Source organism: Euprymna scolopes, chromosome 24, assembly GCF_053919585.1.
Source record: "Euprymna scolopes isolate OS-2025 chromosome 24, ASM5391958v1, whole genome shotgun sequence".
NCBI classification, from domain to species: Eukaryota; Metazoa; Mollusca; class Cephalopoda; order Sepiida; family Sepiolidae; genus Euprymna; species Euprymna scolopes.
The window spans coordinates 46,393,316-46,406,359 of record NC_136505.1 but is presented as its reverse complement, the minus strand read 5'-3'; the positions used below and the strand labels follow the sequence as shown (position 1 = coordinate 46,406,359).

Sequence of the window (13,044 nt, the reverse complement as noted above, 5' to 3'; positions counted from 1 at the left end):
TTGACTTTACAGGTAAATTTGCACAAAACTACTTTTTTGTTGTTTTAAATGAGATTATTTTATTTATTGATCTTTTATCTTCAATTTGTGATATATAAATCTGAGGTGAGAAAATTAATTATTTTCATTTTAATAGACATTTCAAAATGGGAGGGACGGGTTGAATTAAAAAAAAAAAATTTTTTTAAATAAACAAAAAAACGTTTGTCTAGAATATTATATTCGATTTATTGGAAAGAGCATAAAATTTCACATTAAACCTGCAAATATTGTAAAAATTGAACCAATAGAAAAATTTTGATAAATTTTTTTCAATTTAAAAATCTAACTCGTAAAATTCAATTCATTTCATAGAACAAAATGGCTACATGAGCATGCGCAGGCACTTTGTAAACACTTTTTTTTAAAATAAAAAAATAGTATTTCTATTATTTTTCAAAAAAACTTTAGTTTATTTTGAAAGTATATTCCATAAAGAAATTAAACAAACCACTTTAGAAAAGAGAAATTACGAGTCTTGTATATTTTATTCGCAGTTTTGTGATAAGGGTGTCAAAAATTCCAAAAAAATTCTGACACACCTTGATTATCAGATTCGTTGTCAGCGACCTCAAATACATTTAAAAAACAAATTAGAGTGATCAGTGTTCTGTTGTAGCATAAGGTAACATTTACCAAACCAATTTATTTAGATTTAAAAAATGACATTGTTAAAAATATTTTTAAAAAGTCAAATAAATAAAGAGGAATAATTTGAGATGATTGAATATAAAAGGCTAAAAATTTAATCAAAAGATTTAGTTATTTTTAAATTTCATTTAGAAATAAGAATATTCTAGAAAGTGGAATAAAAATCAGTTAGCAATTGAAACTGAAAAAAAAAAAAAAAGTTAAATTTTAAAGAGTTATCGAAGATAAAGAGAAAAAACAAAATGAATATCAAAAGATAAAACATGTTATTCTCCTTACAATTTGATGTTATTGTATTTTTGTTGAATTAATCAGGATTTACTTTTTCTTTATATTTTTTAATATATAAAATAACTCCTGAAATCGATTGTTACTAATTTCATGATGCATGTTTAATTCATGGTTAAAATATTTGTTTTGACTTTTATCTTCAATGAAAAAAAAAAAATTGTTTTCGAAATTCCCTTAATTGTATTTCCATTTTTTCGCTGTACCAAACTTTCACTACACAAAAACTTTCGATTATATAGTGGTATATTTCCAAACAACAATTCCACGGGCATTGGAATCGTACTTGGTATCAAAATCGTTAATCAATATTTTCCTGGAATCGGAAAATATTTAGGGTTCGTCCCAACACTACTAACCACCCCACTCAAGTAGGATGTCAAGGTAGTTTTTAAGACAATGGCACCCATTTGTTACTTGGAGATGTGAAAAGTAGAGACAAACACGAAAAATGGTTGACAACTGTTTAGTTTTGTCAGATCTTTTTAGTCACAATATTTAAAATCCCAACTTTGCAAACACCACCCTCCCCACTCATCTCATTTGTTCAAGTAAAGATGGCGTCATTATGTTGGGATATTTTGTTGATAATTATTTATGATTATTTAGACTTTGAACAAAGAAAAATGTTATGATCAGTCAAGTGTTATTAAATAAACAAACTTTTCAAATACATACTTTGTTATTTTAAGAATATAACAAATATTAAGGAGTTTGGTCACATCTTTGAAAACATTTTGTAAGGTTCATTTTTTTAGAAAACCAAATGTAAAAAAACAATATTTTATTAAAATGAATAAAATCATTTTTTTCTGAGACTTTCAGTGTAAGACAGCTTTTTCAAAAGAAGATTGCCGGTTTCATGGGGCTTTTTTTTTCCTCTTCATTTCGCTGGTGGTCAAGTCACAGAAAGCAATACAGCAAATTAACCATGAATTGTTGCATAGTCATCACTAGAGCTAGGACAACAGCATATTCTTTTCATTGTTTTTACTCTTAAGTGTGTATCCTTTGATATCTTATATGCTTTTATATAAAGTAATGTGGTTCTCAGTTGATTAACTGTGTCGGATATATACTCGAGAGTCACAAAAATGATAATATTCTGTTGTCATAGTCTAATTCATCACTTATACTAGAGCTTCTGGAAGTCCATTTTAATGTCTAATCTCCTCAAATTCAATTGAAATCAGCAGTGAAAATTTTAGTGCAAATGTTTTTCTGGTGCAAGGGTGAATAGTAGGTTCTGAGGGAGATCATAATGACCGTTAATTTTTATTTCGGACTATTAGTCTCATCTTTATTAGTTGTTGTTTTTGGATAAAAAAAAAAAAAAAAAAAAAAAAAGATCCAAAAACAACATCTAATAAAGATGAGACTAATAGTCCGAAATAAAAATTAACATATAATGCTCATCTCAAAAAATGAATTCCAATTAAGGAATAATATATATATACCATAATGACCATCGAAAAAAATTGTAGTCATAGGACAGATCCCATACTCTCTGCATCAATTGATTCGCCAGTCATTGAACCCCTTCCAAATGCTGGATATCAAGTATTAAATTTGGAGCAGAGGCCCGGACATTATATGACAGTGATATAAGAAACGCAAAGTAGGAGAATTATATTAGGAGGGAGTTTGCAGAAAGAACATTGAATGAGTAATAAGGAAACTCTTGCTTTGTTTGCAGCCTGAATGCAACGTTTACATTGTTTGAAGGAGGCGTCAACTTAAAGGCTGAGATAGTTTGTCTTGTTCACCTCCTTGAACAGAGAGTAAAAAGTAGATCCTGAATTTATTTTTAGCAGCTTTGTAACTTTTGCTTCTCATATTTTTTTCCTTTGGTCCTCACATTCCATGAGTCGTCTTTCTGTCTGACAAAGGGGGAAGAATTGCTGTTTCTTGGGTCAGAATCTACTGATTTAACACATCATTGGCTAGTTTTTGACCACAAAATAGTATTATTTTTTTAGTTTACAACAAGAGATTTCCATGAAAAAGAGACAAAAAACCTAGTGCAATATGCCAGTATTTATCGATGGATGTTCTGTATGTGATTGACAACATTGACTTTCCATACGATAGAGAGAAACAAATGATGTTTGATCCTAGCTGTAGCTAGAATGGTGATGTGAATGGCATGTTGAAGGAAATCATGAGGTTGAGTATTTTCCTATTTCATTCTTTAAATATCAGCTTAAAATTAGATTCAATAGATTACATTTGATGTAATTAAACAAAAGGTAGGTATAAGTGTGAGCGAAAGGAAGTCAAGTATGATTAAGCATTAATTGAATGAACATAGCATTGCAGGCAGTTCTTGGATTTAAACCCACGCAATTAACTACTTGAGTGACCTTTTTTTGTTTTAATTTTTTGGGGAATAAAATTCCTCCAAGATGCGTACCTCTGACATTCATTTTGAAGCTAAGGTGTTTCTGCAAATTATTTCTTAAAGGACACAATCCACTCCCAAAATTACACTAATTTCATTTCCTCTCACTTAACTTCCACTCCCATTTAGAGATCGATTAGTAGTTTTTGATTCTAAACAAACTGGAAACAGTGTGTAATCTATTTTCAGAAAGTGTCAAAAGGGTCTTACATTTTTTCTTTTTTTTAACTAAAAAAATTGAAGATCTACAAAGACGGTAGTAGTACCATAAAAATAAGCAACATTTTGTGCTTCAGAATTTATGTTTCTACATTGTCGAGATCTTACAAGCATCTTTCATGACAAAGGCAAGTCAGAAAGGTTGTTAAATCCAAAGGAATGTTTACGCGTGGTTCACCTAACTCACATTTTAGTCGACTGGTCAAATGCAAAGTTTTCACCTCATGATATTCAAAAATGGTGGCAAATGTCCAGCACTGAAATCCCTTCTCTTGGGGGGCTGGGAGAGGTGGGAAGCAGGATGTTGGATGGAGTAAACTGACCAATCACAGTATAATTAGTGGGAAGGTGCTGTATCATCTGACACTGCAATTTCTAACAAGACAGAAGTAGTATTGCTGTGATTGTACACTGTGAAGAAGATGAAGGTGCAGACCTAGTTTAATAGTACTCAATAAGTTAATAGTACTCCAAAAATAGTTTAATAGTACTCAATAGTACTATAGTGCTAAGTATGATGAACATTACAAACAATAGCAGAGCTAAGCCTAAAGGACAGAATGAGAATACCCTGATTGACTGATCTTAAGGTGACCTCCACCCCCGACTGAGACCTAGCCCTTGTTGATCACTTGCAGGATCACAATTGAGGATTGTGCAATTAAGCCAACAAACGAATAAGGTAAAAAAATTTAAAAAAAAAAAAAAAAAAAAAAAAATCAAATATACAACAAATAAATTTTACTATAGGTAATAAAAGTTACTTTTCTACCTATCAGCCTCATTTGTGTTTTTAAATAGTTTTAAATGCTTTTATGTCATCTCAAATATTCAGGGTTTTGTTTTTACAAGCTGTTACTCAACAAGATTGTGATGTAGATTCTTCATCTGAACCAAGGCAGCCACCATATTGTTGGCTAGCAATATTTGAGATGAAATAAAGATCATTTAAAACTACTTAAAAAAAATAAAATAAAAATAAACCAGGTAGATAGAAGAGTTATGGTAACATTTACTTATACTTGATTTTCTTTTTTACTTTTATTTGTGGAAAAAAATAAGGGAAGGACCAATGCCAAGAAGGGAGTGGAGATCCGAGAAGGTCGGTTCTATATCTCGGTAGCCATGGTTCTACCCCAAGGCGTCTTTGTCATTTTACGTTGTTGCTGGGAGGAGTGGTGGGAGAAGCTGGCCCTCGGATAGATTGAACATGCCTTGTGAGTCATTGGTGCATATGCACGCAACTTCATTCGACAGAATTCTGAGGAGTACCGACGTCGTGCGTGTTCTGCCGTGGCTACCGAGAGTAAAGGCCGATGCACATGACAGCATAATGTCACTTCCTGATTAACTTTTAGGTATAGACAGTTTCCGGTATTCAACCACGTGGTCATGCTAACAGGCATAAAAAATATGGCTACCGAGTATCCATGGTTACCAATATGTGTTACCGATTGTCCATGTATGTTCTAAAGAGAAAGAACAATTTTTAATTTGGATAATAGTTATTATAATTGCACATTGAGATAATTTTAATTAAAATATAGTAAGTGAACTAGTTTTTGAACCTTTAATTTCTATCAGAGAAAGTTGAATATTTTATCTTATTTTATTTTTTTTACTGCAAAACAATTTTTATATGAAAATATTTTTCAGTCCGTTCTTTTAATAATAAAACTTTTCACAGAGTATTTCCAAATATTTTAAAGTTAGCATTTTTCACGGCAGTTTTTTTTTTTTACAATTGGTGAATTTTCAATATTTTAGCACCGGGCATAATTTATTTCTTTGAAATATATTTAAAACTTCAAGCTTTTGTTTTTTTATAACATTTTAACTGTAAATAATTTACATGACGGGTTTGTTTTATTATACACAGATTCGAAAAAGTTGTCAAAAAACAAATATATAACAAATAAATTATATCGATAAACATTGTATGATTTTCAAAGTGGTTACATGTTTTAAAGTGAGTAAAACCACAAAAACATTTCCAGTTAGGTAGAAGAGTAACTTATCTTGACTTTGATAACATTTATTTGGTATATATTTGATTTTTGACCATTTTTTCAAATCTATGGGTACAGTAATACAAACCTTAAATTTAATTTAACTTGGAAATATTTAAAATACATGTGCATATACTGCACAAGCATCCTTATTATTATCATATAATAATATTATATATATATATATATATATATATATATAATAAAAAACTGGTGTAGATGACATCGACTGGTGCCACACCAACTAGTTGTGAAGGGTCAGGGAGGATGGAAAGACCAAGGTGGGAGAGTACTAACTAAATCTCCACTGGAAGTGTGCAGTTCAATCTGGTACCTTGGGGAGGCATTTTGTCACCCAAACCTCAGGAAACACCAATGGCTGATGCCAACGAGAAATCGGTGACAACGGCTGTTGCGATAAGATGCAATCATCTGCACAAGTGGTCAAGATGTGGAGAACACTGAAAATCTGGAGAGACTTGTTGTCACTTAATCTCCAGGGAACACCACAAGTTACTGCCAGTGAGCAATCACTGATGATGGCCTGTGAGACAACTAATACGCTACACATTTTGATGAAAAACATGGGGGGGAATGGGCATAGAAGAACAGAAAACCAAAACTTTAAATATAATTTCTGCATTTAGAGTAATAGCTATTTAAATATTTCAACATATAATCTTGTGGGCAAAATCCAGCTTCCCAATAAGAGGCACTCTGGATAGGAACAAAAATAATCCAAGTCATGAAAGAGTTCTCCTCCACTGACTGAGGACAGAAAAGGTAAAGTGTAGCATCAAAACATACATTGATCTTGTTCCGAAGGCCAAAAAATATTTGTTTAATGTTTCTGTTTGTTCCCTAAATTCATAATTCAGTTTTATCACTATTAAATTGTATATTGCTTAAAAATAACTTAATTTTACATAGATAATATTTATATTTTATATTGAATAAAGTTCAGTTTCAGTATTAGTCGAACTGTGTTCCTTTTTCTTTTTAAAAATGTTTTATTGCTCTTTTTCAAATGGCCCTCATATAGTACTGACAGTATGACAAATCTTACCTACATTGCCTGCAGACATTTTTCAGTTAACAGGCCTTCTTACTCTCGGTGGCCATAGTTCTGCGGTGTTCCCTGTCTGCCCAGTAGTTTTCTTATATTGCGTCTATTTGTGTTACATGACGAGGTAAGTTGCTAGCAATACCTCTGTAAGCACTTTATCTGTTACCAGTTGCTTGCCGACGTACATGTACCTTTCCAAGTCTGGCCATAGTATGAGGTATGCTGTAGACGGGGGTCTCTGCGGGATGCGGAAATCGTTGGTTCCTTTCGGAGCTAATCGAACATCACACTAAAGAGTCAATGCGCCGTGCTTCTTTAACAAGGTGTTAACTGACTCCATAGTTGGGGGGGGGTCGCGAAATAACGATCATTTCGCAACCTTTATACCGGCCCCATCCAGCCCAACTATGGTCGGAATTAAATTTGACATTTGTTTGCTGGCTTTACTGCACAATCTCCACAATTTTTTTTTTTTTTTTTTTACTTTTAGACATTTTTTTCTTGTGCGTACGAAAATGGCCACTACTTATAACTTAAGGAATTACATTGCTTAACACCCAGAAAACTACTTGTTTGTGGCAAATTTAAATTCGATATTCGTTTTCAGCATACCCAAAAATCTGTAACTGTTATTTTAAAAGGTGATTGTTGAGGTGGAAAATAAAAAGACAAAAATTGCAGAGTAAAATTTGATTTTCATGAATAAAAAACTACTTGATCAAATTATGTGATTTTTGGAATTTTTCATCTTCGTCTCGTGAATGGTACGTACATAGACATTTTTGCATTTTTCTTGAATTTTAAATGCTACCATAAGTGTCCATCTGAATAAGCACCGTATTTTTAAAAAACTTTAGAGTTTTTTGTATCTTTTGTTTATCAAATTGTTAGGCGAAAGTACAGAATAGAAAAATGGGTAAAGGTTACCTTACGCCACAACAGAACACCGGCCGCTCTCATTTGATTTTTTAGAGGTATTTGAGGTCGCTGACAACGAATCTGATAATCAAATCCGCCGCAAATTTACCGTTTGCATGGTATGAACCCCTACACCTTGAGACTATTTTGTGCCATTTCACCGCCTTCGGTAGTGTTTTTCTTTGCGAACGGGAGTAGTGGGAGGTCTCATCACATACATCGCATATGAATCTTGGCATGTCAGAATCTTTAAGCGATCATTTCAAAGAAAGTTTTGTTTTTTTTAAGTCGTTTATTATTTTGTCTTACGTAGTTTTTAGTGTTTTTTAATTGATCTAAAAGTTTTCACAAGCGGTTTACAAAAACATAACCAAACATATTTTTTATGTTTTTCGTTCATTTTCTTGGGGGGGGGTATTCAATTTCAATTATAGGACTTGTGCAGTTTAACAAGTGCTTCTGAAGTTTAATTAACCGTTTTACTATTTCACAAGAATTCTGTTTGCATGGGAGGGGCGGGCGGTGGTGATGCTGGAGCGCGCACCCCCTCCCCAATGCAAACAGAATTTTTGCGAAATGGTAAATGTCGGCGTGTTACTTACGGAAAAACGGTTAATTAAACTGCAGAAGCACCTGTTAATGGAATACCCCCCCCCAAAAAAAAAAGAACGAAAAACAAACATGTGTTTGGACCAAACACATTTTTGTTTTTCGTTCTTTTTTCTGTTTGGTGCTTATGTTTTTGCAAACCACTCGTGAAAAAAAAATTTTTTTTTTGATCAATTAAAATAGCATTAAAAACTACGTAAGCCGAAAAAAATGAACCACTTTTTTAAAAAATTTTTTTTTATTTTTAACTTTATTTTAAAGATTCCTACGCGATGTGAAACACTTCATTAGGCCCGTTCGCACAGGAACCTATCATGTAAGGAAAACAATACCGAATAAGTGAAATGGCACAAAATAACCCCAAAGTCTAGGGGTTCATACCATGCAAATGGTAAATTTGCGGCGGGTTTGATTATCAAATTCGTTGTCAGCGACCTTGAATACCTCTAGAAAACCAAATTAGAGTGATCAGTGTTCTGTTGTAGCGTAAGGTAACATTCACCAATAAATGTTATCAAAGCCAAGATAAATTACTTTTCTACCTAACTGGGTATGTTTTTAGTGTTTTTATTTAATGTAACATGTTTATTCAGCTCGAAAAACAGTGTTTACCGATGTATGTGGAAATTCAAAATGCCGCCCAACTCTGACGCGGTAAATTTGGGAAAAGGAGTTATAAATAAAAAACTAGACAAAATACAGTTAGAAACTCGCTTAATATAGGTTACCGTGACATAGGCTGGCATATATTCGGTGGGTTTTTAACAGTATTTTGCATATTTTTTATTTTTAACTCATTTTCCTCAAACTTACCGTGTCAAAGTGAGAGTTGGGCGCCATTTTAAATTTTCCAATACATCGGTAAACACTGTTTTTTGAGCTGAATAAACATGTTACATTAAATAAAAACACTAAAAACATATCCAGTTAGGTAGAAAAGTAACTTCTCTTGGCTTTGATAACATTTATTTGTTATATATTTGGTTTTTGACAACTTTTTCGAATCTTTGTGTACAGTAATACAAATCGCAATTTAACAAGCGACATGTATACCATAAAAATCGAATTTGAAGTTGAAAATCCTATCTAAAAACAACACGGTCCGTATTTCGTTATTTATGCTCCAAAACTATTCAATGAGGCACTAAACTAGAAATTATGCAATTGAATACACGAATATTTTCTTTCTTGTACTTACTTGCTCGATTAAGCTAACAACAGACGTTCCATTAGGTAAAAGAGATTCGCTGTCATCTCCTTCGTCCATAGCGGCAGCGGCAGTGGCCGATAAGAGGACTGTCGGCTCAACACGTTCCCTGCCATATTTTCGCCGGGGTTTTGTCTTTCCCATAATGATACTTAAATTATGAAGTAAAAATATTTGTTGTCCGGTTTCAAAAAGTAAAAAATATAAACATAAAAATCCAGCTACTTCGCTGTTTACGACAACGCACGTGTTATGGAAATCGCCATTTTCTATACGCACTGCATTCTGGGATCGCTACTTCCGAATCACGTGGCTGGGCTACAGACATGAGTATTTATGTCTCTCCCACTATTGACACAACAATCTTACAAAAGAGGCCTGGAACCTGGGTAGCTCGGTCTACATTCTCCGGTGGAAGCGCCTCAGGCGATTAGCAATAAAATAAAAAAAAAAAACGGTAAATATCCAGATACGCTACAAGAGAACACCGACCACTCTAATTTGTTTTTATTAAAGGTAATTGAGGTCGCTGACAACGAATCTGATAGTCAAACTTGGGGCAAATTTACCGTTTGCATGGTATTACCTGAACCCACGAACTACTTTCCACCATTTTGCAGCTTCCGTTTACGCTACGCACGCGCGCTGCAGCATAAACGACGGCTTCAACAAGCAAACTACGCTACACACGCGCGGAAAATTTGAAATTAGATGAAAAAGAAAAGCACACCAAGTTGTAAGGGGGGGGGGTAATTTAATTTTTTTTTTTTTTTCCAGAACATAGAATTTTCTAATTTTCAAAAATACATTATAGCACTTTTTGGGTGGAAAATTTAAAATTAGCTGAAAAAGAAATAAAACAAGAAAAGGGAAGCACTCCAAGTTTGGGAGAGGGGGGGGGGTAATTTAATTGTTTTTTTTTTGTTTTTTTTTCCTGGAACATAGAATTTTCAACTTTTCTAAAAGTAACGCACTGCACTGTTTACATTGGGGCGCCCCCAATGTAAACAGTAAAATCTTCGAAAAATGTTAAATGGGTGTTCTAATTGGTAAATGTCGGTGCGTTATTTACGAAAAAAACGTTTAACTAAACTACAGAAGAAAGCACCTATTAAGCCACATAAGTTTTATAATTGAATCCCCTTCCCGCAAAAAAAGAACGAAAAACATAAAAATGTTTGTGCTTATGTTTTTGTAAACTGCATTAAAAACTACGCGAGACAAAAAAAAACGTCTCCCAATTTGTTGTACTTTTCTTTAATTGTAAGTCATTAAAAAAGTGTCAGTCCGTAAGTTTTTGATTGATACGCCATGTGAGAAGGCAGTTTGCTAGGTGAAGCAAGCCGTCGTTTATGCTGCAGCGCACGCGCGTAGCGTAAACGGAAGCTGCAAAATGGTGGAAACTAGTTCGTGGGTTCAGGGGTTAATACCATGCAAACGGTAAATTTGTCCCAAGTTTGACTATCAGATTCGTTGTCAACGACCTCAATTACCTATACAAAAACAAATTAGAGTGGTCGGTGTTTTGTTGTAGCGTATCTGGATATTTACCAAAAAAACAACTCCTTCTCAAAGAATGCAAAGCCTGGGAGAGTGGACGACCACTGGAGACCACCTAGAACAACTCAGAACGAGCCTCATGCCGCAATTAGCAGGGAAAAGGATACTTGTACAGTTTAATCAACACATTAAAAAATGAAAATACCGAAAAAAAAGTTTAAATTGTACGTATCAGTTATGGAATGAAGTTCTCCGCAAAAAAATTTGATCAAGTAATTCTTTGTTTTTTTTTTTATACAATTTGTTATGATACCGAAGAAAAGGTTCGATTTTTAGGAATAAAAGCTAGCATTAAAGATGGGGAGGGAGTGTCGGCGCTTTAAACTGAGTTATCTCCCCGTGGCGTGTTCAAAATTCAAAGATTTCTGTCTTCAATGCGCTGTCATAAAAACATGTTTTTCCGCTATAAAAAAAAAGTAAAAAACTACCAAATCCAATTAAATTATTTTTTTTCAGATATCTTCAGTCCAAAACGGATACGTAAAATATAACCTTTTTTTTTTTTTCGATATTTTCATTTTTTAATGCCTTGATTAAACTGTATGAGTGCTGAGAAAAGTCATTACAAGAATGAATTTTGGGGCCGGGTAAACATAAGGTTACATTTTTTAATTATTTTGTTATTTTTCATCTGTGGGAACATGATGAGAATTAGCAGCGAACCTGATGTTAACGCATCCATCACGAGAGACAAAATGAAAAATCGTCTTTTGCACATGGCTCCACGCATCGCTTCCGCTTGGGAAGAAAAAAATAAGATAACCACAAAATAGTTATCGACTAATGGCAGAGCTCCGCGCCTAAAATAAACACCTTAAATATCACAATCACTGGGAGCCAGTTTGCCACTATAAAAGGAGGGAAGAAGAGATTCGCCCGGCTGCGTCAGTGAACGCACGGACAGATTCTCCCACCCGACCTAAAGTGATGAAGAGAAGAGAACTCGCCCCGCTGCATCAGTGAACGTATGGACGGATTCTGTCACCAAACCTGAAGAGACATAATGAAGAAGAAAAAGAAATAAGGCACCAGTGAACTAAATACGCTCTCATGTTATGGGCCAAACGCCTTCAATTCTAAACACTGCCTAATTCACACAAACCAAAGAAGAGAGGAGGAAAAAGAAGACAAAGACGCCGGGCTGCTAGCTGCTGATAAAAAAGTCACTCGCTTTCCAGTTACAAGCCAGGACACGCATCACTGACAGCAGGATGACCGGCCTACCCTAACCATCTCCATCGTCCAAAAGATAAGTTACATTTTATGAACATTCATTCCTTGTTAATTTATACATACCTACAAACAGTTTACGAACATTCATTCCTTGTCAATTCATACATACCTACAAACGTTTTACGAACATTCATTGCTTGTTAAATCACATTCCATCCTACGAACACTTTGCCTCTTCTAATACAAACAGTAAATAAAATCGGTTCTCAACCTTCAATATTTGTCTGTCTTTAATTATATGGAGTCAGAATCTACATACTTCCAACGTTGTCCATTTCATGTATTCTTTGTTGTGACCTCTATGGCGTCCTTCCTACCCCTAATCCTTTTTATAAAAAACTAGGCCATACATCCATAATAGCAGACGACTGTGGCGTTAATTAATCGCCTGCTATTTTAAAGGGGGCGCGAGCCTTTTCAAGTCTCACACAAAAACACGCGTTCACATTTCAAGCTATATTACTTGTCGCATACATACGCGCACACAAACATACGCACCCACGCCACACACGTACATATATTTACGTTCGCGTACATACACTCACATTCACGTGTATATACACTCACGCTAACGTACACACATGTACTCACACACGCGCACACGAACGCACACACGGACGACGTCACTTCCTCTTTCAAAGGAAATCCGCACATGCGCAAAAGACACTCCGGAAACGAGTATAAAAGCAAGACCAATAAGCGACTCCTTCTTTTCGGCCCAGCTTTCGAGCTGGTCGGTCTACGGACCGACCGCGTCTGTCACGTCCACTTTGCTACTATGTGGGGCAAAAAGCTAACAGACCGTACGTACACATTCTCACTCTTTCTCTCTCTATCCACTACT

The 13,044-nt window shown here is 34.4% G+C and overlaps 1 protein-coding gene across 1 annotated transcript in view; it reads right to left on the bottom strand.

The window, feature by feature from the left end:
* LOC145246693 (HEAT repeat-containing protein 3-like) overlaps window positions 1–9,724 on the bottom strand; it is a 68,667-nt gene extending 58,943 nt beyond the window's left edge. Inside the window, exon 1 of the mRNA XM_080108416.1 lies at window positions 9,399–9,724. Coding sequence (XP_079964542.1) covers window positions 9,399–9,551 — 153 coding nt within the window. The 5' untranslated portion in view covers window positions 9,552–9,724. The remainder of the gene's footprint in view (window positions 1–9,398) is intronic.
* Window positions 9,725–13,044: the final 3,320 nt, after the last annotated feature.